Source organism: Amblyomma americanum, chromosome 7 (assembly GCF_052857255.1).
Source record: "Amblyomma americanum isolate KBUSLIRL-KWMA chromosome 7, ASM5285725v1, whole genome shotgun sequence".
Classification (NCBI taxonomy): Eukaryota; Metazoa; Arthropoda; class Arachnida; order Ixodida; family Ixodidae; genus Amblyomma; species Amblyomma americanum.
Genome location: NC_135503.1, coordinates 66,502,231 through 66,527,024, shown reverse-complemented (window position 1 = coordinate 66,527,024; position 24,794 = coordinate 66,502,231). Strand labels below are relative to the sequence as shown.

At 48.3% G+C, this 24,794-nt stretch overlaps 1 protein-coding gene and 1 long non-coding RNA gene across 2 annotated transcripts in view; one reads left to right on the top strand and one right to left on the bottom strand.

The window, feature by feature from the left end:
- Positions 1–24,794, top strand: part of LOC144097184 (uncharacterized) — a 119,416-nt gene that overhangs the window by 32,740 nt on the left and 61,882 nt on the right. The window lies entirely within an intron of this gene.
- On the bottom strand, positions 13,617–17,867 carry LOC144097182 (uncharacterized). The gene is made up of 5 exons (XM_077629935.1): positions 17,798–17,867; positions 17,356–17,486; positions 16,639–16,928; positions 15,683–15,857; positions 13,617–13,987 (listed from the first exon to the last, which is right to left on the bottom strand). Exons 1-5 carry the CDS (start codon positions 17,865–17,867, stop codon positions 13,844–13,846), a joined length of 810 nt encoding a protein of 269 aa, XP_077486061.1. The 3' UTR covers positions 13,617–13,843.

Sequence of the window (24,794 nt, the reverse complement as noted above, 5' to 3'; positions counted from 1 at the left end):
TAATGTTTGAATTTCGTACTTACTGAGAGCCGGAAAAAGAAATTAGGATGGGAGTCGTTGCGTTTCTTGAAGGAAATTTCGCAGGGCAGAGCGCACACTCCTGTCGCTTCATCCAAGCATAGAAGCGTCAATGGAAAGAACAACCGCAGAGGACACAGGCAAACCCAGTTGATGAAACGGAATTTCAAAAGACGCTTCCTCAAATGGGAGAAGCGGCGGCAGAACAGCAAGATGTGATCTATTGTCTCAGGCTCGGCACAAAAAAGGCACGATGTGGAAACCGCCAGGCCAAATCTGTGAAGGTAGAAATTTAGAAGGGGAACCCGGCAACGCAAACGCGTGAAAGAGACCTCTTGTCGGCGCGAGCGCCAGTCTTTGCTACTCCAAGGATGCAGAAGATGCTGATATTCAGGAGATGATGTAAGAGCCGAGGCAGCAAACTCCTGAAATATTGTGTAGCTGCGAAACCTCACTGCAGCTGTATATGCAGCCGTTGGCAGGACAGCGATAATTGGGCCGCAGAGAGGTGCCCTTGCTAAGGAATCTGCAACCTCATTTAAGTGAAAGCCCATATTGTTCCCCGGTACCCAAAGCAACCTTACCGAATTTAGATGGAGCGGGATCAGGAACTTAAAGAGGCGTAATGCCCGAGACTCAGTTTGTGAGGATAGTGAAGAACAAATGGATAGAGAGTCCGTCTTAACCACGACCTGGGAAATAGTAGTTTCTAATTTTCGTAAGGCTAAGATTACTGCTAATAATTCAGCCAGATAAATTGGCGTGAAGTCAGGAAGACGGAGAGGAAAAGACCAAACCAATGAAGGTGAAAATATTCCCCCACCTGCCTTTTCGCGATCCTGCGAAGCAAAATAATTTGTGAGTGAAATGACCTTGGGTGATCTTGCAACAAACCCTGAACAAGAGGAAATGGCTGCAGCTTTGCATTCGATGAGAAAATGTCATCGAATTCACACAAGATGAGTTGTTATACATTTGGCGGACATCTGCGATATGAATGTTTAAGGGATCAAGGAGGGACTGCACGAAACATTTCTTCTGGGTATGCAAACGAGACCAGGCGGCACTAAAAGAGACTGCAGGTTGACTAAGAAATATTATACTGGAGGCGTGAGTCCCACAATTTTAAAAATGTTTCAATTGTTAAAAGGCGAAATCTAGCTGATAAAGATGGGATTCGCGCCTCAAGGTGCAAAACAGCAGTGGCGATATATTTTGGAAGCCCCAGACAGAGGCGCAACGCCTTACGCCCCAAGAGCACAAGAGGGCGAAGTTTATATGCAGGAGCTCCTGAGAATAGAACACAGCTGAACTCTTAAATTGGGCGGACGTACATTTTATATATTATCAGAAATGTATGCCTTCTCATGCCTGACCGAGCACTGGAAAGCCTGCGCAGGATACCACTGGCCTGAACTCCTTTTGCAGAATCTTGCTAAGTGTGTGGCCGCCAGGATTAAGTAGTGTCGTATATCACTCCGAGATACTTCACCGTCTGAAAATGAGGAATTATGCTATTTCTATAGACCAGGTAGATATTTACAGGAGCAGATACCGGACATATTGACAGTGCGCATTTCTTTATATTGAGGGAAAAATGAATTCTCCCTAACCAGCTGTCAAGAGCATTGAGAGCATATTCAGCCCTTGCTTCGGGCAAGTGGTACTCAACACGTTAAGGCCACGTTTTAGTTCATTTAGAATGACATCACAATTCGAAGCATTTGCGTGGGTGTGTTTCACAATTTTACCACACACTTAACACATATTGAATGAAGTATAGAAACAGGCTGCTGGCCAACGAGTGGTTTCGCTCTCAAAGCAATAAATAAAGCCAGCTTGAAATACTGGATGCTTAGAGGTATCCCCGATGCTTCGTAGCGTTATCACCGTGAGTATTGTAAATAGTGGACAGGAAACGCTGATCATATTGTTCTGTGTACGATCCAAGATCAGACTTGTCATTAAAAAGAAAAAAAGAAGTAATAGCTATTTTCTCTTGTTTCCTGGATAACACGTTTTGAACCGAACATTTTTATTCCGATTTTAGTCAATTGCATATATTTGTAATATGAACGACCAAGATAGCTCTGACCTTAAGCTGGTTAGAATAGAAAAACACACAAGAAATAAGCGCTAAACATTGACTTTGAAGGATAAACTTGTGACGTCTAACGCTTTTAACTTCTTTCTTACCATATCACTCACAGGAGCAAACAGTATATCTTGCGGGCCTGTGCACATACGCGCCAATTTCTTGACAACCGAGCAAGGACCTTAGCGCCACGACATTCAGTGCAGCTGTCCACACTGCGAACATATGGCGTCGACCTGTAGGGAGAAGACCAAAAGGCGCCTCTTCGAAGAAGGCAAGCCCCTAATCATGACGACTTCGGACGTCGCCGTGAAGGCCACGAAGCAGCGAGCCAACAGTACTACGCGGCTGCTTGCACGGCAGGGCGCCCATGAGGCGTTCGAGCAAAGAGCGGCAACAGCACTTGCACCGCCTCGACAAAGGTGGAGGTCACTACCTTCTTTGATGCCAGAAGCGGAGTTCAGCACCCATCCCTCCACTGGCCTTTCTTCCGTTTCCGCTGCTTTAAAGAACATGGTGCTCAGTATCTTCAGGTGTTCAGCCGTGCAAGAGCAGAATGAATTGGAGCTTTCGTCTACGTACGTGACTGGTGAAATCTGGGCGGTAAGTACGGCCATTTTATTAAACTTTCTCTCGATGTTCAGCGTCAGCTTCGGTGTCTCGCGTTCCCCCCAAAAATCTACTGTAAGAATGCACGGCGGCAAGCTTACGGTTAGGGCGCTCGACTACTGATCCGGAGTTCCCGGGTTCGAACCCGACCGCGGCGGCTGCGTTTTTATGAAGGAAAAACGCTAAGGCGCCCGTGTGCTGTGCGATGTCAGTGCACGTTAAAGATCCCCAGGTGGTCGAAATTATTCCGGAGCCCTCCACTACGGACCTATTCGTTCCTATCTTCTTTCACTCCCTCCTTTATCCCTTCCCTTACGGCGCGGTTCAGGTGTCCAACGATATATGAGACAGATACTGCGCCATTTCAATTCCACCAAAAACCAATTATTATTAAGCTTACGGGGTATCCTACGGGGTAGTGTATCACGGGGTAGTTAGTCTAAACGGTGGTATATATACAGACTGTCCATGCTAACTTGGACCAAGGTATTAAAAAAAACCTCAGCGTTCTTCGGAACTGAAATCGCGTGGATGCTGTTAGGGTTTATTTAAAGTTTCAGTACCATTTTCTCGCTCATCGTACTTCAGTAATTACTCTAAATAAGTTAGTTAATTTTTAAATAGTTTGAGACTGCGTCATTAGGAAAGTTTTGGAGCTCCACAAATATTGCCCAACCCAGGCCATTCCGACGAGATAGCCCTAGCGTGGCCTTTTTTATTCGGGGAAAACGAAAGCCCGCGGAGTTTAAAAAATATCACGTGACAGCGCGCTCCGTGCGCCCGAATGCACCGCGCTTACAGCGCTCTCATCCGAGATTTGTAAAAACATTGCCAGCGCCGCGCTGTCTCTTCGCTTACGAGAAAGGGCTTCTATCTATCGGCTGGCGACGCATTGCGCATTCTGCTAGCGTGAGAGCGCAATTATCGGCGCAAGAACGGGAACCGGTTTTCTTTCAACTGCCGCCCGAACCCAATGGCGCTTATCTTGGAGCCAACCACAACGCGAAGATCTGTCGTGTGGGGCACGAAAGGCGCGTAGTGAGCGATGTTTTGCGCAAAGCACGGATGAGAGCGCTGCAACTGCGGAGCATTCGGGCACACGGATTGCGCTGTCAAGTGGTATTTTTTAAACTCTGCGGGCTTTCGTTTTCACCGTATTAAAACGGCCACGCTAAATCTATCTCGTCGGAAGTGCCTGGGTTGGGCAATATTTGTGGAGGTACGTGCACAAATTTCCAATTGACGCCTGAACGTGTCAAGCTATATTTAAAAAGTTCATTAATTTAACTTGACTAAGCATTCAACTAGGACGAGCATAAAAATGGTACTGTAACTTTAGATAAACCTTAACAACATCCACGCAATTTCAGTTCTGAAGAAGGGTTAGGTTTTTTCGAAAGTTTGGTCCAAGTTAGCTGGGACACCCTGTATATAGTCCCTTTCGTACTGCTCGCGCCTGTAACGTCGGAGACAGCGGAGACGCTCAAAGCGCCTTGCAGCAATGTTATGAGTACCGGTTTTCAGGCCAGCGTTTCGCTTACTCAGGCAAAATACTGATATAAGGTTAAATAACTAGAGTCGACAAAAAAAGTGGTTTGAAAACGAAGGGGCTAAAATGCCGTTATCGGACACCGTTATGATGGCCACCTGGGTTAAACAGCCACTGCTTCTCTATTAGGTTGGATTTCTATATAATGTAATAGCAAGCTCCGAAACTTCTTAAATCTATTCCCAGGTGGCTATAGTTGAAAGCGGCTTTAAGTTCAGGGTTTCACTCACCTTCACACTGCCGTCAGCACGCTTAACACGAACGCTCGATTACGCGTCCTGCACTGATATTACAGCCCCCGATCGCTGAGCGCTGAGTCCGAGGCCATGCTGGACGGTTTGAGGGCGGCGATTGAAGATAGCTCGTGGCCCTGCTTCCAGCCCAATATTGTCTCAGACGCAGCGGCCGATGCCCAGCGGCGCAAATGTCAGTTTAAGACACGCGCTCGAGCCTTCGTGTTAAGCGTGCTGACGGTGATACATAAAATATCTTTATAGCAATGCAATTACTGTCTGCTTTTTTAAGATACAAGGATCAGTTTATTTCCCTTCCAGCCAACCCGCCAAGATGGCAGTTCCCAGAACCAGGCACTATCGGACCGCTTTCAAGATTTTATCAGACGCTCCCTCAGACGGAAGTCTTTTCTTGTGCAGAAGCAACAAACCTATCCTCACTAGACAAACTTGACAATTCGTCACACACGTGAAGAAAACTTGTCACTGTCTTATGTCCTAGTATGGCGCATTTATTTTGCGGATTAAACGGGAGTTGAACTTTCTTGAGTGCCCCTTTCTTGTCTCTATTGACGGCAGTTTGGGGCATTAGGTACAGATTTGAAAAAATGTTTAGGACCAAAAATATTCTTGCTGAAACAAGAAACTATCTCTACAGTCTGCGTCCTGTTTTTTTTTTTTTTGCTCGTGCGGCGCTTGTATATAAGCTTACATCTGGAGGAAGCCAATATTCATCGAAACGAAGCAAGCCTAGGCAAATGTTCGTCATTTTATATGTGGTGTTGATCAAAGGGAAATTAGTCGTGCAGTTATTTTTACCGTAAGGTACAACTGAATAGAGCGCAGAAAAAACAACAACCACGTGCCGCCGGAGGGATCTCGAGCCTCAACCTCCGCATTCCGCGTCGGTGCTCTAACGACTATGCTACGGCCAAGGCTGTCCAATCTTCTAACTTGTGTTCCATGTAGCCTAACGATGAGACTGAAGTGAAGAGTTAGACGGACGTCCGTCCGGTCGGCTTAGTACACAACGAAAAAATGAAGCATCTACTAAAAGAGCAATAATATGGCGTTTCGGTTCCGACACAGTTACCCTATAGGCGTTTTATTCACTCTTTGGAACGCCATCTCCTCCGTTCTGCTCTACATCTGAACCCATGTACCCAGCAAGGTGCCGCGGTAGCTCAGTGGTTATGGCGCTCGGCTGCTGACCCGAAAGACGCGGGTTCGATACCGGCCGCGGCGGTCGAATTTCAATGGAGGCGAAGTTCTAGAGCACCGTGTGCTGTGCGATGTCAGTGCACGTTATAGAAAACCCGAGGGGGTCGAAATTTCCGGAGCCCTCCACTACAGCGTCCCTAATAGCCTGAATTGCTTAGGTACGTTAAACTCCCATGAACCAATAAACCCTAACCATGTACACAGCAGCAAGCTGCAATTCCATACGTTCTGGGTGTTAAGACGCTGGCGCGTGTATTACGCTCCTCTGACGCGCAGTGTGCGCCATGTGGCAACCCCTAAGCCCGGGAGGGAATTGGTGCACGTCAAAGGCAAACTGACTGAAAAATTCTCAAACGTCATTAAAGCCATGCCGCCTAGCGAAAGCGCAGCTGTGTTTATCGCCCAGTCAGGGGCTCAGCTCAAGTAAAGGACAACGCAGCGATCTATGGAAAGAAAAGTGATAGGCGCAACGTTAAGAGACCGGAATCGTGGAGAGTGGGTGAGGGAACATACGCGGGTTAATGACATCCTAGTCGAAATCAAGAGGAAGAAATGGGCTTGGGCAGGGCATGTAATGCGAAGACAAAACAACCGCTGGTCCTTAAGGGTAACAGAGCGGATTCCAAGAGAAGGCAAGCTTTTTACACGGCCCTGGTTACGGGTACAATTAATTTTAGCCGCTGCAGGGAGAAGTACCAGACTGACCTTTCTCTTGCCAGGGATCGGTACAGCATGAGCGCAGTGGCTCTGTTATTTCTTGGGACTATTCTTAGCCATTGAGGACTAAGGACTTCGGAGCGCTAAGTTTAAGAGAAGCATGCAGCAGGACACAGCTGAAAGCGGACGCTATGAACAGCAATTAGTACCAGTGCTACTCAGTCACATGGGAACTTATGGGCTATGTTAAAAATCAATTCTAATAGTAAAACTGCTGATTGTGAGGGTGAGGGCGAGTAAGGGCCAGAGAAGTTTGCAAAGTGAGGGGTAGGGTGAGGGAAGGCCAAATATTTACTGCTGAGGATGAGGGAAAGGTGGAAATCGGTGCATTTTCCACCCCAGGGTAGAAGCATCCCACGGCCGGATTCTCGGCTTTTTTCTTTGCTATGACTCTACAGCGAACTCTCAATAATAATAATTGGTTTTTGGGGAAAGGAACTGGCGCAGTATCTGTCTCATATATCGTTCGACACCTGAACCGCGCCGTAAAGAAAGGAAGAAAGGAGGGAGTGGAAGAAGAAAGGCAGAAAGAGGCGCCGTAGTGGAGGGCTCCGGAATAATTTCGACCACCTGGGGATCTTTAACGTGCACTGACATCGCACAGCATACGGGCGTCTTAACGTTTTGCCTCCATAAAAACGCAGCCGCCGCGGTCGGGTTCGAACCTGGGAACTCCGGATCAGTAGCCGAGCGCCGTAACCACTGAACTCTCAAAAAATCGCGTTATGCACTCGCAGCAGTCCAGTGATCTCTTCACTTTTCATCCACTGATTAATTCCTCCGTGATTTTCAGTTTTCGTTATGCCTGTTTTTTTGTTCTTATTTTGTAACGAACTCAATTTTCCTTTTGTATTTATTTGTTTTCTCGCCAAATAATCTGCTCGGTGATATCAGCCTTTGCATTCTTCATTGAGTTGGCAGTGCTCCTCCTGGGTATATTGTCAAATCATGAAGGGCACTGAAAGAAGCAGAAGCTGCTGCGAGAAATCATTTTTGCTAGCGCTTAATGAACACACTGGACAAAAAACACAAATACGCAGGACAGACGCTAGTCCTAACTGCATGTCTTGTAGATGGTGTTGCCGGGTAGAAGTGTGTTCTTTGCCCTGCGTGTTCACTAAGCGCTAGCAAAAATGATTTCAAACGCTTTCCGACTAGCCCATGTTTCCGCCTTAATATTAAACTGCTGCGAGAGCCTGCGTATCGTCCACCCGGAACTGAGAGTCATTGTTTGGAAACAGTCCGTAAGTTGTGCAAACGCGCGAGAAGAATCTTCTCAGCAGTACGCTACCTCACAGACCGAAGGCAATGCCCTTTTATCCCATGAAAGTACGTTCTACCGACATCGAGAGCAAGCTCCACGGATGGCAGGACCATACTTTATAGAACCCATTGTTATTAGGTCTAACCAAACGGTCAAGAACGCTTGCGAGAACCTCGGCTGGCTGGAAATTAAAAAATTAAATTCAATTTAATTAACTTGCGAAATTATATTAATTAAAATCTACGACAGAACGATCAGCTTGCACTCTGTTGCCTACAAAGTATTTATTAAAGTAATCGCAAATGGAGTTGGGGCAATTTTAGACTTCAATTAGCCAAACGATCAAGCAGGCTTAGACCATATTTATAGACGATATTCACAATATCAATCTGATGATAAAGGAATGCGCGAATATACCCAACCCCTATATATAGCCTTTATTGGTTACCAGAAAGCATTTGGCTGAGTATAGTCAGGCAGTCATTGCGGAATCGGTGTGTAGAAGAGTGTTATGTGAAAATACTGGAAGATATCTATAGAAACTGCACAGCTACCATAGTCCTGCATAAAGTCCCCAATAAAATTCTATTAAGGAAGGGCCTCAGGCAGGGAGACACATTCTCGCGAATGCTATTCACCGCCTTTTTATAAGAGGCCGTCAGAGGCTTCGATTGGGAACAACTAGGGAGAAGAATTAATGGAGAACACCTTATTTATCTTCGATTCGCTGACCACATTGCCTTGCTAAGTCAATCAGGAGATGATTTCCAAAACATGATCAATGAATTAGGTAGAAGACAACTGTGGGTCTATTAATTAATATGCAGAAAACCAAAATAATGCCCAAAAGTCTCGCAAGAGAACAGTAGTCTACGATTGGCAGCGAGGCACTGGAAGTGGTAAGAGAATACGTCTACTTAGGGCAGGTAGTGACCGTTAATTCGTATCACGAGAAGGAAATAGCTGCAAGTATATGGAGTGGAGCGCCCTTGACCGGTTCTCTCAGGTTGTGACTGGCAGATTACCAGTACCCCTCAAGAGCAAAGTGTATAACAATTGTATCCTACCGGTACTCACCTATAGGGCAAAAACGTGGAGGCTAACGACAAGGGTTCAGCTAAAATTGCGCACAACGCAGCGAGCTATGGAAAGGAAAATGATAGGCGTAACGCTAAGAGACAGGAGAATGACAAAGTGGGTCATGAACCATAAGCGGATTAATGAAATAGTAGTCGACATCACGAAGAAGAATGGGGCTTGGGCAGGGCTTGTAATGCGAAGTCAAAATAACCCATGGTCCATAGGGCTAAGGGATTGAATACCAAGAGAAGGCAAGCGTAATTGGGGGCGGCAGAAAGTTAAGTGGGCGGATGAGATAAAGAAGTTTGATGGGATAAGGTAGCCGCATCTGGCACAAGACAGGGACAGAGATGGAGAGATATGCAAGGAGAGACCTTTGTCCTGCAGGAGATTTGTTGAGGCTGATGATGATGATGATTATGATGATGGTGGTGGTGATGATGGTGATGATGATGATGATGATGATGATGATGGAAATGCACTACTAATCTTAGTGTCGGCAAAGCTTTCGTCTCTCGTGCGCCCGGTTGGGCACCTCGAAAGCAGGAACAACGCGCGGCGAGAAGTGTGTAGGGCTGTGCCCCCGAGAACGTCAGGGGCATTTGCTGTCGGCTCGCTGCCCGCGAGTATTGGATGGGTAGGCGGGAGTTGGGATCCACACAGTTAGCGCGGTCGGAGCATGTTGTAGTAGTAAGTGTTTTTTTTTAAATTAAAATAATAATAAAAGGGAAGGAAAAGATTTTTGCTAGCCCCGGCATCTGCCATCGATACTGAAGCACCTGAGCTGGGACAGCGGAAATAAAGGATAGCAGGCAGAATGGAGAAATGAAATGAAAGAGGTGAGGGGACAGGAAGAGAGGATAGGGGGAGAAGTAATATACACAGACTGTTTACACAATAAGAAATATGTCCAGGTTGTGCGCGTGATTAGTTCATGATGGAGCAATAATAACACACGCGCACATCACTGTGTTGACTAGAACTGGAGTGGGGCGTCCAGTTGTTAATCGTTCAAGGTAGAACTTGCAGAGCGTTCGGTCACTGCGTGTAACTACCTGGCGGAGAACAGACGGGACGTCAAGCCCGTCTATTCGAGGAATGCACAGAGGCTCACCAAGGTTCGCTCACGGGTGCGCGCACTGCCCTGCGGCCACAGTAGCGTCTTGAGGGCGATGATGAGATGGCGGAGAGATGGCGAGATCTGACAACTACTGTTCCCTTTCCTTTCGTCAAAAACATATCCTTTCCTCAAAGCACATGCTTTCGCATTCCTCCACGTAAGCAGAAGTGCCTTCATAATTTTTCAGATAAGACAAACGTTCAGTGTCCAGGCCCATACTCCCAAAGGTGCTGTTATCTGCAATAATTTGTAGCGAAAGCGTTCGTATGCAGATATGGCCGGCACGTCCTCAACACAAATGTATGCGGCGGCGCTCTCACCAGGGCACCTTTCTTTTCTTTTTTTGTGTGCGCGAGAGCATTATTCCGATCTGTTTTTGGGCTTGTGTCAAGTGACTGGGATTCGAACCCGCGGCGACGCAAACCGATCAGATTCGATGGCCACTGCGCGAGAGCACTACGCTATCGCCGCAGCCAAACACTCCTCGTGCTAAACTGCAAGACATTCGCGCTGTGCAGTGCAAATAGTATCCTTCGTTCACTAACTCTGCTATGAAACTAATTTTTGCGCTCTGAGCGATGTGGCGGTAGTGATAGAGATGTGCGCTGCATGAGTTGGCGTGGACAACGTTGTGGCAGAAACACGACACCCAGAGCAATACGCGTTTTCGTTGGCAAGATTGCTGCGGCAGCGTGGCGTAGAAGAGGCCATCGGCGTAAATACATTGGAACATAGAAGGACTCCGTGATCCCCGTTGGAAGAAAATGGCGGCGTTAACCGGGCTCTGGCATCCGCGGTTAAAAATCTCTCTGACGCATTGCTTGCGAAAATGGCCACGGTTGGCGACACCTACCTCACTTTTTGGCCTTTTCCAGCTTATAATAACATTGTTTCTGGGGAAAAGAAATGGCAAGGCATGTGTCACATATCGGTGGACCTCCGAACCGCGCCTCAAGGGAAGGGATAAAGGTGGGAGTGAAAGAAGAAAGGAAGAAGAGGTGCCGTAGTGGAGGGCTCCGGCATAATTTCGACCACCTGGGGATGTTTATCGTGCACTGACATCGTAAAGCACACGGGCGCCTTAGAGTTTTACCTCCATAAAAACGCAGCGGCCGAGGTCGGGTTCGAACTCGGGAAATCCGGATCAATAGCCGAGCGCCCTAACCACTGAGCCACCACGGCGAGGTGTACCTCAAAACCCAATTATCAATTTCATGCAGCCCACATCTCTCTCTCTCTCTCTCGCCACCCCACGTACCTCAAATCGTGACTGAGGCCTCCACTAACCAGGAGCCAGTCATGAGCCCTTCCTTTCCTCAATTGGACGGACGGACGGATGGACGGATGGATAGAGAGATGGATGGATGGATAAGGCTTAATCCTTTAAGTCGGGCGGTGGGTCATGTGACCTAGCCATGACTTATGAAAATTTACTCTTGTCTTGATTTTAGCCACTATTCAGATAACCTTCGCTTGGTTACTTCAACCGGCTTAAAGTCTTCTTTCCTTTCACCGTCCCGAAACCCCAATGCCTTTCATAAATCAGACCCGCTGCTTTCCACTGTAGGATGAAGCCCTTTACAGAAAAGTATCAAGTGTTCAGCCGTTTCCGCCTCCTCTCCGCACGCAACGCACAACGCGTCTATCTCGTGGTATCTGACTCTATACGTCTTAGTCCGCAAAACTCCCGTCCTGGCCTGAAACAACAAAGAGCCTCCCCTACAATTATCATAGTTATTTTCTTTGGCAACTCCCTGCTTAAAGATCCTGTATTTCACACTGCCGATTTCGTCAGCATCCCTGTTTTCCACTGAGCTCTCTCTGTTTCTTTAACCTTTTTCTTAACCGATAATTGCTGATTTGCCCCCCTACTGCTGTCCAGATATTTGCATGTCAATTTTCTAGTTCGCTCTCTAAATTTAGTGTCAACATTCTTTATGTACAGGTATCTGAAAGCTTTCCAAGCCCACTGCTTTTCCCCCTACTTCTCAATCGCTCCTCAAATGCTATCTTACTGCTAGCTTCTCTGCTCTCGAACGACGCCCATCCCATATCACCCTGTACTCCCTGATTTGGTGTATTGCCATGTGCTCCCAAAGCTGGCCTCCCTACGCCGCGTTGTTTGATTTCTAACCTTGCTTGAACATCTGGTCTCATGCAAAGGACCGCATTACCGAAAGTTAGGCTAGGAACCATCACCCCTTTCCAGATCCCTCTTACCACATCATACCTATTGTAATTCCACAGTGGCCTCTTTTCCATTTCCATTCCACAGTGCCTTATTTTTCATTTTTTCAGACAAGACAGCCCCCCCCCCCCCTCCCCAGTCTTCAAATTCTTGCATATGGATCAGATTTCTGGCAATTGAAGCACTTCAGTTCAACGAATCCTTTAATGCAAATTAGTAGTGCTGAGCTACTTGCCAACGTAGCCAGATGTAAAGCATTTCGTACATGAGTAACCTAAACCAGCCATGTCCTATCAGTTGTAGGAACCCTTTAATGCAAATCAGTGGGGCTGAGCTAGTTGGCTTCGCAGCCAGATTTAAAGCACTTCGTACAGGAGTAACCTCAACCAGTCATGTCCCAACAGAAGTCGACTGCCTGACCTATGTACATGATCATGATTTGCAGAATTAAAAAGAAATTATGTGCAAACTTTTCTAATGCGATTTATCACTAATCGTGCTTGAAGCTTCCTATCTATAAAGCTTCCCATTTCAATTCGTTTTATATTGCCCTGAATCTTTTGCACCGTTTGTTCGTTCGCACTCAAAACTGCCGGCACGCGGCTTTATCATTTTGATGTGTAATGCGACCAGACTTTCCATTGATTGTGACCACGTGCAAATGCGTCCACAATTTTCCAGATTGTTGCAGTTGCTTTCGGTTCTTTACCTATAAGGTTCCTTGCCCGCTTTAAATTGGGTGCGGCCAAGAACTGCAGGCATTCATTTAGATGACCGCCGAGCACGCTTGTGGCTATCGCCGCCGCCGAGTCATTCAGTTCTTAGTGGGCGAGAGCCTTGTTTCTTTTGGAAGCCTTTTCGGTGTCTTCCTGACTGCTGGAGTGTGGTCACCACAACGTGACAGTTTCCATCAAACTTTGAGCATTGAAAAATAATAAAAATATAAAACCTATGTAAATGAGCATTAAATAAATAAAAAAATAGGCTCGAAGTCTTCCAACCCCCCCCCCCCCCCCCCCCGCCCTCTAAAAAAAAGTTCCGGAGTCCCTGCTTGGCGAACTCTAGTAGTCAGCCGGTAGCGACCAGGATGAGCAAGCGTAAGCTGAAAAATCTTCGCAAAGGTCGATCTTCGCGTCGAGTAGGACAGTAAGCATATTCACATGAAACGCACAGGAGGTAGAAGTTAGAAATATTCCTCGTATTTAGTTTCAAACAAATAGTTGCCAGAAACTCTTCTCATCTCAGCACACCTGTCACAGAGCTGTATTACTTCAATTTTATGTGCATTGGAATACAAAAAGTATTGTCCTGCCTGAAAGTAACACGTGTGCAGTCTTTGTACAAAGTATAAAGGCCAGGGGGTTTTCTACTGCGTCATTTAGTGGGGCTTCCTTAGCATTCGTTGAAGTCCTTACTTTCAGTAGAGTGAGGAAAAGTCTATCTTGCCTTCGAAATGGCGAGAGTACCAGTTGTCAAGTGAAAACGCCCACGTGGTTCCTGATATGAGCAAATGGTCGTTTATTGATACTAAAAGCGTTATAAAAGGCACCGTTCATGTGTATGAGATTTGTCGTGAAGGGCAAGAATGAAAATAAGATGTTCACTCACGAATAACCGCGAGAGGAGAAAAAAATGGCCATGTGAAATGGACCAGTGAGGAAGGCGTGTGCGCGCATCGCCGAGAACAAGGAAGTACAGCGAGCTGTCAGCGTTGGGCAGAGATGCGAGGAGCTGCATCGGAGCCTCGACTCAAGGGAGTTGGCGCAGGGAGCGGGACGACACCCTGTATCCGTGCGATCGCTTGCGACCTATCCAGCGCAAGAAGAACGGCGTCCTCTGTCGTCGGGAGCGGGAGCTACTTTGCCCGATGCGACTCGACGTGGGACTTGACTCCTGCAACGGTAAATTGAGACACCAGGGCTCGGAGTGAACGGACGAATGTCCATCGGCTATGTCGGCTTTGTGCCGAGTTCGGACCAAGCTGCTTTGCGCACTGCGAACTCCTCCGAATGCATGAAAATTTTACAGAGTGCCACTCACATTTCACACCAGTCGCCTGTAGAACCGCTTTTTATAGAATTTCGTCTCATGGAAAAAAATTATTCATCGTGGGAAGTTAGCGGTGTAGGGGATTACGACTGAGGAAGGTTTTATACGGCGTTTCAACGGCGTTTGCCGAAGGCTGTCCAACTTCTTTTTCTTAAGGAGGAGGCTGGGTAGCATTTTCGCATGCCTGACAACGCAGAAATTCATGCATTTGTGCGCTAAGTCGCATTGTGCTTTCATCTGTGATCCATATATAATTGCCAGACGTCTACCGTCTGTTCAGTGCTTTAGCCCCTGTAAAGGTTATACAGCACATGCTTGCGGGGAAGCCCGATCCAGAAGAGATGGAGTAGGAAAAAAGTAGGCTTTTGAGAAGAGGGGTTTCTAGGTTCTAAGCTAATTCGAAGCAAGTGCCGATTTGTTTCTAATAGTTTAGAAGCTAATATTTAGAATAGCTTTGACGTACAAGGCCATTAGATAATTAAAAAAAGAAAGCATTGAAGCTCTGTCAACCTTATGCAAAATCGACCTGCACACCGTGCTGGGCACGCTCGACAGAGCCGCGGACACTACGCGCCCAGCGCCGGTGCCTTTTCCTGCCATGATTCTTGGAGCTCCACTAAAATAAAGAAAAAGAAATTGGTTCCTATACAAATTGGTGCCGCTAACAAAATGCAAACTGTGCGCCGTATATCCAGCACGCTCCCTTTCCCGGACCGGCCTTGACGTAGGTAACGCGACAGCAAACTTTCGGTTCCTCTGGCAGCCGCCTGAGGCCTCAGGTACAAGTGTACTAGAAGGTCCTGAGGAATTCCTCCATGGCCTGAGACTTCGGTTGTTTGGGACTGTGTGTCACACCGGATCTCAAAACTAGAGGACCGTTGGCAGTTAGGCTGGTTCGGTTCCTTTTAGATTTCTGCATAGTAAGACGGGCCAAAAGATACTTGAAGGCATGGAAGTAACGCATGGAAGGCATGGAAGTTACCAGTGCATTGATGCTCGAAGCTGGTCACCGCGCTGCCCTGTGCGTGGCGAGATATTAGATCGATTTTAGTAAAATAAATTTCCGCAATAGGGACTGCCTCGGACTAGGGGCTTTAACAGTAAATGTTTCCCACCAACACCACCACCACCACAGTAGCGATTTGGCGAGCACTGCGTCCGCCTACATGACGTCACCTCGGACTGCCAAAAATGGAGAAAACCGCGGTGACATGGCTGAATAGTGATCTTAAGCTCATTCAGATGTTTCACGGGTATAAGATTTCAAAAGTTCGCACATATTCAACAAACTATCCAGCTTCGCAAGTGAGCATATCATTTCGCTTAAAATATGAAGGTATGCTCAGCGGTGGCACGACTCAGGACGAGCCGCTGCGCTCAGGTTCGAAGTGGGGAAAAAGCTGCTCCAGAAAAAAGCACCTGTCCGCAGATGCAAATGTTTGGTCACACGTCTAGGGTAGTGGGTCTTCCCAAGCTGGAGCGAGCCAACTCGGCCAGTACCAATTTCGCATAAATGGAAATGGAACAGAGTAAGCGTACCTTTGGCCTCGCCGGGCTGAAGCTGAGCCAGGCGGGCCAGATGCCGCGCGTGAAGAAGCGATCCTCTTCTGTGGTCCTGTCGCGCACCAGGTGGGCCAGGAGTGCTGCCCTCTTGCTGCCCGAACGACGAACCGGCGCCCTGGTCGTGGCGCTAGTGATCGGGCTCAGGTCGCACCTGCGGAGACGAACAGGCAGGTCCGGCTGCTTTCTTTTTATTAATCGCCTGTCGAAGGCGGGTGATAAACCTCTGCTCAGGAGGAACTGGCGTTGCACGACTGAAGGGTACCACTTTGCTGAGCAAGGATTACAATGCATTTGCATAGAGTAGAACGAATTGATTAACCGTGATGATTGAAACAAACAAAGAAGGCTGGCGCCAAGTTTCGGCACCAGTTGTAATTACTCTTTGCTGCACTAGATAGGGCATACATGCATTTGAGAAGTAGGCCTCTCTCGTGCGTAAATAAAAACACAAGCGACAAGAACGATGGCAGCTTAAGTGGGTCGAAAATGGTGGGCTTAGACACCCTGTCCTGATTGCACACGAAACCTGGCAACGTATTCTCAATGCTTGGTGTTATGACGCTCGTTATCGACCCAAAACTGTCGGAATCTCACCCGTCGGGAAATCCGGCTGCCTCGAAGATGAAAAAGCCCCCATTGACGTCGATGCGACGGATGAAGCAAGGCGCCAAGCGACTATCCCTTCCGATGACAGTCGGCAATGACGTATCGAGCAAAAAAAAAAAAAAGAACTAGCAGCGCACTGAATGCGCTTGACGCGAACTGTCGGGGTGATTAGTGTAAAAATAAGGTCTTGAAAAGCACATCACTGTAGTACCTACTTCAACGGAAGAAGGATATCTTAAAAGATATGAAACTGGCTGCCTATATGGACTCACGGATGAAAGAATCATAATCGACGAAAAGAAACAAAAATAAGAACATTATCGCACTTGGAGAGCCTGAATGTCTTGGGTGTCTTGCACGTGCGCTTAGATGGCTTTGGATTGGTGACGCTGCCACTGACGTCACTGTCTACCTCGGTCCCGGGTATCGCAGTAGACGCCGTCGAGTCGTGGCCCAGAGAAGCGCGGCAAGAATCGTTCTGGGGCAGCGGATCCCAGGACAGCTGTGCCGTGTGGAATAGCGTGTCACCGGTGATGTCTTCCTGGCACGAGTCGAATAACTGCCTTGACGTGCGGTCGTGGTACTGGGACAATGACAACCAGTCTGGCTGCTCGGCCTGCGGGAAGGTTGTGCGGCGCAACAAATAACTTTTCAAGTAGAAAGGCAGCACCGTTTCATACAACGGGAGTAAAATGGCGTATATTGCAATTTAAATGGTATTTTTATTTATATTGAGGTGCCCACCAGCAGCCAAAGGTCGAGTGCGGTGGTGCACAAGGTCACGAATACAAAACGGAAGCCTTGAGTAAAAGGAAAAGTATTAAAGGAAGTAATAAACGACAGAAACCGTCGGAAGTGTTAAGGCCTAATGTCACAACCTCGCTTGAAAGCTGCGAAGTCAATTAAATAGATCAAGATCGAATGCTATCACAAAGTGGCAAGACTATTCGCTGAGTGGAACCCAGGTTCTCCCGTCGCACCTATGCTACTTGTTGGACGCAGCTCCTTTTCACAAACGGCGATTAAAAGAAAACTGTCCCCACCTTCATGCGCTGGACATAACGCCAGAGCTCATCCTTGTGGTCGTCGTCCACATCCACGCCCCGTTCAGCAGCAAATCTTCCAACGCGCTCGAAGGAGAATTCCAGGAGCTCTTCCATCTGGACGCCTTCGTCTGCACACGATAAGCACAACAAACGGTTGCAGGGAGGCCGTTAACGCCAGGTGAACTATTCCGAATGACATTGCATAAGCGTGCTCTTCGCACCGGGAGCCTGCCGAAGCTCCGCAAACTGTTAGCTTCGCTTGCAGAAGCGTGGCATTAGTTTTTGCACATAAAGAACTGGGAAGACCGAAATATCATGCAGTGTTTGACAACTCAGATGGAAGCCAAAAACAAGCGAGTAGGCTGAAGCATCCAAGAGAGGTGCTGAACCGTCAAAGCAAACAGTTAGTACAGAAGATACGACGCGGCTGTACACATACCCCAGAGCAGTTGCAGTATCTTCTCGTCCAAACTGAAGCATGGAAGGGAATACGCGCTGGCGTTGGCCATGGTTCCGACGGGGATGAGTGCAACTAGACGAGTAGCAACTGCTACTGGAGGAGCAACAAGCGAGCGCACGACAAACGAAGTGAAGGCTGGCTGGCTGTGAAGTTGTCCGGAATCCCGTTCACTGCCTTGGCTCTACTGATAGCTATTCTCAGGAGCGATGTCATCGGGAACGATTGGTGCAGTTATCGCATGCTCACGCTCATATCATTATGACGTAAACGATCTTTGCGCCTCACCCACACAGGCGTTTACGGTGATCGCATTTTTCTTGCCGTCTGTCCAGCCTTAACCTTATATAAACATCTCCGTAACCACGAGGGTGCTTTTATGTTATATTAGTAGTAAATATGAGAGGTAAAACTGCAGCCGCTCCATTTTGACCTCACATCAGCTCGGTTGCTGTTCTCTCACACTGCCGCTTGCTTGGTTCGTTCAATCAGGGTTCACTTCGTCCTGCGGTAGCGTTGTTACGTAGCATACTCGAGGAAAGCTCGTCGCGTCTGCTCTTGCGCGCACTAGACACCAGCTGATTGCAATTCCTCGTGACAAAGCCTTGATAAGAATTTTGAAAGGCTAGAGCACACTTAAACGTAAATAAAAAAAAATCGCCGTCGGACAATGGCGCCCAACTGCTGTTCGCGATCATATAATATATTCAGCACTTTTTCTATTACCTGAAACTGGACTCCCAGTTAAAACTTAGTAGTACGTATTCACATGACATCACGGGCGCCATTTTGTTGCACAGCGTGCAGCTTCATCAGTGGAGGCCGGAGCAGTTGGCGATAAGCCTAATAGACACGCTCGACAGCCTTACGCCGTGTTCCATGTGCGCCAAAATGGCTGCCGCTGTGACGTCAATAGTTTCTATTTTGTTGGCATGCATAAAAAAAATCCAGCATTTTCAGTAAGGGCACCTTTATGCGCTTGTTGACAGCAAGCAATTAGTCAACGTCAACTTGATGCGAAGTCTCGACCACAGCTCAATCTTCCTCCGCATCCCGCTGCCCAAGTGCGTCGCGAGCGCTTGGCTGTTACCGGATACAGCTTAAGTCTTTAGTGAAGCGCCGCCCACATTCAGGACCGCCGCGCAGAATTCCTCCGCGACAAAAAAGTAGTCCGTTGTTAAAACTTTTCAGGTTATCTCAACAAGAGGTTAATCAGGAGAAAAAAGTTATAAGCTCTAGAATTTCGTTTTTAGAATTTGGGAGAAGCTGATTTCCTTTAGCGCTGTGGTTTACTTGGCTTTCGCCAGCTATTGCCAAGTCGGTACTGCACTCTCTTCGCCGCGGCAGAGCCTCTGGCCTCCTGTTGCTTCGTCCTGTCGTTCTCCCGCCTTGTTTCGCCTCTTTTGACCACTTCTTTTCTTCGATCAAAGACGCGGCCAACTTACTCTTGTTCATGCAACGGCCATCCTGTGTCAGGGCCTCTTGGCTCAAATTTTTGTTTCTGCGTGCTCTCCATAACGCAGACAACTGCTATTTGCAGGTAAAAATGCCTCCAAAAAATTACAGACGGTACTGCAGGCTGAATACATATTTCGGATCCGAAATAATTTTTTATTTTGTCTCACGTTTTCCATTTCCTTCTCTTCCTTTCTAATGATACACCTATTCAGTAGCATACAGTGGCAAGGCAACGCATGGCAAGACAATAAGCAACGCGGTTCTGCGGCCTATGGCATTCTTGCAGTTAATAAAACACAGGATGCCATAGGTTTTCGTTGTTGATGTGGTGTCTATCTTTGCCGCCCTTTAAGCTGTGTTGTTTCTGTCAAGCTAGCACAATTGAGTCACTAATTGTGTCCTCTACAAATAGCCCCTTTATGTACATACATAACCTCGTGCAATAAATACCATGTCGAAAAAAAAGTTCTGTGGCCTATGGGTTGCGTGCTCGCCTCTCAGTCCAAAAGCCTTGAATTCAATTCCCCGCACCTTAGGAAAAAGTTTCCTTTGATGTCACGGTGACGTCATCAGGGATTTTTGGGACCACTGCTGCTGGTCAACGCCGGCGCTGGATTTCTTGGAGGAAGAGCCATACAATGATTTAGCGTTAAAAACGTGCAAACGTGGGCTGCGACGATAGCCGAGCTACACGAAGCGTTACGTGCGATTTCGGCTGCGCACCCAAGGAGCATAGGTTTGAAACGGGACAAGGCAGTTAGGAGTGTATTTTATTTTTGAGAATTTTCTAGTGGACGGAGGGACAAATTTCACGGGCATGACAAGGTACCAGCATTAAAACAATGCAAATCAAGGACGGCTGAGGTGCCCACCGAGAAGCGAGACAGTTCTTGTGACTTTCCTCAATTTTTTTTTTTACAGCGAGAGCTGTTAGACGCTCGTCCATAGCTTTCGCGTCATAGTCGTCCGCCGTCGCCGGCATCGTAGCCGTCAACGTCGGAGTAACCAGTGCGTGGATGTCATTAACGCACCCACCGGTCATTAACGCACTCACCTTATGTAACGGTAAACCTGGGTCGCATAAGGCTATACGGGTGGCTCTGTTTGTAACAGCCGCCTGCCAGTGCAGGGCTGCATCACTTGACCACCACACCAGTGTGACGCCGTAACTACACAAATGGCAGAATCAGCCGCATTGCACTCCGCATTCTGTGATCGAGCGAAACGCAGCAAAAGAACGAAAAGCAAATACAGCACGTTATAGTATGAATACCAGGACATACCGAGACACGGGGTACCAAGAGGCCGATAGGATAGCTCGAGGACACACTAACCGAGCGTCCAACTCATTCGACCTCGAGGAACCCAGTCCGGTAACGCAGAGCTCTTCAGAAATATTGAACTATTACAAGGGAGTGAGAAGGACATATCCACCACCACATCAGGAATTAAGCAGAGAAGACGCAGTAGCATGGTGATTACTGCAAACGGGCACGTTCCCAAATCTGAACACACTTAGTACAGCCTATCCCACACAATACGGCGACACATGCCCGTGGTGTGGAGAAAAGCCAACTCTATATCATACAACATGGGCATGTCAGAAAAATGACATAATCCATAGCACAGAAAACCCCAGCGCGGAACAATGGCAGGGCATGCTCTCCAGCGACCACCTTAACGTCCAACGTGAACTAGCAGGGCGAGCTCGCTTGACAGCCTTCCTCAGCGGAGCCCTGGACTAAGGGAACCGACCCTGTCGAAGAAGGTGGAAGACTCCGTCTGAAGATGGAAGAAACCACCTAAAGACCGCGAAGATTACTTCTCTTAGAGCACAAACAAATGTTTTCCTCCTCCTCATCCTCCTCGCGTTACATAGTCGTAACCGTCCTGTGAGTTTTTGAATAATCCGACGTCAGATAACTTTTTCCAAGATTCGTCTTCTAACGCTAACGTGATAAAGGTACTTTTCCTTTAGTTAAAATCCCGAAAATAGGTAGGCAACAGCTTATGCTTACTTCATATCGTAGCTATGTCTTAAGGCGCCCCTTGTTTTCTCTTCCCTTGTCTGCTCAACAATTAACGAAGAACCCGGTTTTGGCAGTCTTGATGTCATGCGTATGCTACAGCATACGGAGGGTTCCCTCACAGATGAAACTGGAATAAAAAATGGCCAGGCTTAGCTTGGTTAAGCCAAGAATGCGTTGCATATCTCGATGGAGTTCCGTGCTGCTCCGTTGACTCGACAGGCTATTGACTCGATCGCCATTGAAACTGCCCGTGTAGCAGCGCTCGATCGCCTTTGAGTCGATAGACTATCGGTTCGAGGGCCCTCAAAATGCCCGTGTGACAGGGGTATAAGACTGTCCCGGCGAAGGAGCGCAGCTCTTTTATACATATGCCGTGACGTCAATCATAGCGCAGCGCCCCTAGCGGGAGGAGCGGGAGTCAGGTGGTGGCTACGGCCGCGCGCGACCGCGCCAGTTGGGGCCCAGCTTTTCCTCCGTGACGTGGATGGATGGATACGGCTGAACCCTTTACATCGGGCGGTGGCTCAAGCCACCTAGCCATGTCTTGTGAAATTTTACTCCTGTCTTGCTTTTAGCCACCAATCAGATAACCTTCGCTTGGTTACTTCTAACCTCTTAAAATCCACTTTCCCTTCACTATCCCTAAACCCCAATGCCTTGGGTAAGTCAGCCCCGCTGCCTTCCACTGTAGGGTGAAGCCGGCGCAGCGCCCCTAGCGGGAGGAGCGGGAGTCAGGTGGTGGCTGCGGCCGCGCGCGACCGCGCGAGTTGGGGCCCAGCTTTTCCTCCGTGACGTGGATGGATGGATGGATGGATACGGCTGAACCCTTTACATCGGGCGGTGGCTCAAGCCACCTAGCCATGTCTTGTGAAATTTTACTCCTGTCTTGCTTTTAGCCACCAATCAGATAACCTTCGCTTGGTTACTTCCAACCTCTTAAAATCCACTTTCCCTTCACTATCCTTAAACCCCAATGCCTTGGGTAAGTCAGCCCCGCTGCCTTCCACTGTAGGGTGAAGCCCTTTACAGAAAAGTATCAAGTGTTCAGCTGTTTCCTCCTCCTCTCCGCACGCAATGCACAAAGTGTCTATCTCCTGGTACCTGACTCTATACGTCTTAGTCCGCAAAACTCCAGTCCTGGCCTCAAACAACAAAGAACTTCCCCTAAAATTATCATAGATATTTTCTTTGACAATTTCCTGTTTAAAGGTCCGGTATGTTTCTAGTGCCGATTTCGTCAGCATCCCTGTTTTTCACAAAGCTCTCTCTGCTCCTTTAACCTTTTTCTTAACCGATAATTGCTGATTTGCCCCCTTACTGCTGTCCAGATATTTGCTTGTCAGTTTTCTAGTTCGCTTTCTCCATTTCGTGTCAACATTCTTTTTATACAGGTATCTGAAAACTTTCCTAGCCCACCGCTTTTCCTCCGTCACGCGCCGGCGCAGCGCCCCTAGCGGGAGGAGCGGGAATCAGGTGGTGGCTGCGGCCGCGCGCGACCGCGCGAGTTGGGGCCCAGCTTTTCCTCCGGCTGTCGTGACGTCACGTCACGTGGTTTGGTGGCTGCCCGGACGCGCCCAAGGGCTGAACTGAGTGATTGCAATATGCAACGCATAAAATGAAAATTGGTTTTGGGGGAAAGGATAGGGCACAGTATCTGTCTCGCATCTCGGTGGACACCCGAACCGCGTCGTAAAGGAAGAGAGGAAGGTGGGAGTGAAAGAAGAAAGAGAGAAAGAGGTGCCGTAGTGGAGGGCTCCGGAATAAATTCCACCACCTGGGGATCTTTAACGTGCACTGACATCGCAAAGCACACGGGCACCTCTTGCGTTTCGCCTCCATCAAAACGCGGCCGCCGCGGTCGGGTTCGAAACCGTGCACCCCGTTTCAGTAGCCGAGCTATCTAACCACTGAGCCACCGCGGCGGGCGAAGCCATACAGCTGCCGCCCACCACGTTTAGTGACACGTGAGGAACTTGCGATTGGCAGGACGTTTCGGGCACGTTAAGTTGCGGGCGGTGTTGGTGAACACTCACGATTATGACGAAAAAATAAGCGGCGCATATACGTACCAAAGGAAAGATATGACCTATGGACCTCCTTGTTCACAATAAAGGCGAAACGAAGTACCGTCACTTTAAATAAGGCGCATGACAGAACCTGGAAACCGTTCAATGTATACTGGCGGCAGATTTCCATCGTCGCGATTCAGCGTGTGCGCTGTTGCCTGAACAGTTGACGGCTCGTTATAGACCTGTGATGCCCTGTTCTTTGCTTTCGCAGATACGCTTGCATGTGACCAGTCGATATTGTGGCTGGCAGACATCGGACGTTCGGCGCGTCCGGAGCCGCCCGCTGGTTAATAACGTCCATTCCAGCGCTCTCCAAATATTTCAAAACCGCCTGACTCTGTGACATGCATAGCTGTCTTTCCAGCTAATGTGGTCGCTTACACGACGCTTGAGTATCCTTTTCTTTCAGTTTGTCGTTTACATGCACCAATTCACTTACCCTGAGCTTACATGCACCCGAGCTTACCGGTTGGCACATGCACAGACTGCGCGTCAGAGGAGCGTAATGCACGCGCCAGCACCTCACTAATGCCTGGAAAGTATGGAATAGCAGCTTCTTTGTGGGTGCATAGGGTCAGATGTAGCGCAGGACGGAGGAGTTGGCGTTCCACGGAGTCCATTGACACACCTTTATCATACCGTTAGTACCGTCATTCCGCGCGCAGCCAATGGCGCATGAGCAAATCGCCTTGATGACACCAGACGGCGCTAGGCACCTGGCAGCTGCGCGCGCGCCTTCATTATCGGGAGCAATCGGCGCGTGCTCAGTGGCGGTGGGTGGGCTCTCGGTACTCCGGTAACGATAACACGGTACACGGTATGCTAAAAGTGTGCAATAAAAGCTGCATTCGATTCACTGCTGGTTCACGGCACCAATCCTTAAAAAGTGCCGCTGGTGCCAGGGCGGTGCAGAACCAGTTCCGTGGTGGAGGTGCAGCGCGTCAGCTGCGCCACACCTCATAGGTGCGGCAATTTTCAATCGAGCGCGTGCAGGCAGGTTTTGTCGTCTGCTCGCCATGGAGGTGTTGAGTTCAAACGTGTATTTTTTTGTGTGCGGTCGCTTTAGTGCCTAACGAGACTTGAGTCGGCCATGGAGTTGGCCATGGTCGAAGACGACGACATTGCATAAGGAGCCCCCGACGGCGGCGGCGGCTGCGGCAAGCGCCAAGACGCAGCTGCAAGGAGACTCTCCGGAACTGACCAAAAGAATTCGATAAAGTTTTTCATTCATTCATGCATAGTTATGCAGGGTATGTTGCTGGGCGAGTTGGTGGTGATCGAACATCATGGAATCGCAGCGCTAGCAGACAAGGACACAGGGACGACACAAACACACACTTGCGCTGAACTGTCAACTTTATATTGAACTTGTCTGAACCGTGCCTTATATGTAACAGAAGGGCATTAACACGCAAGCGCATC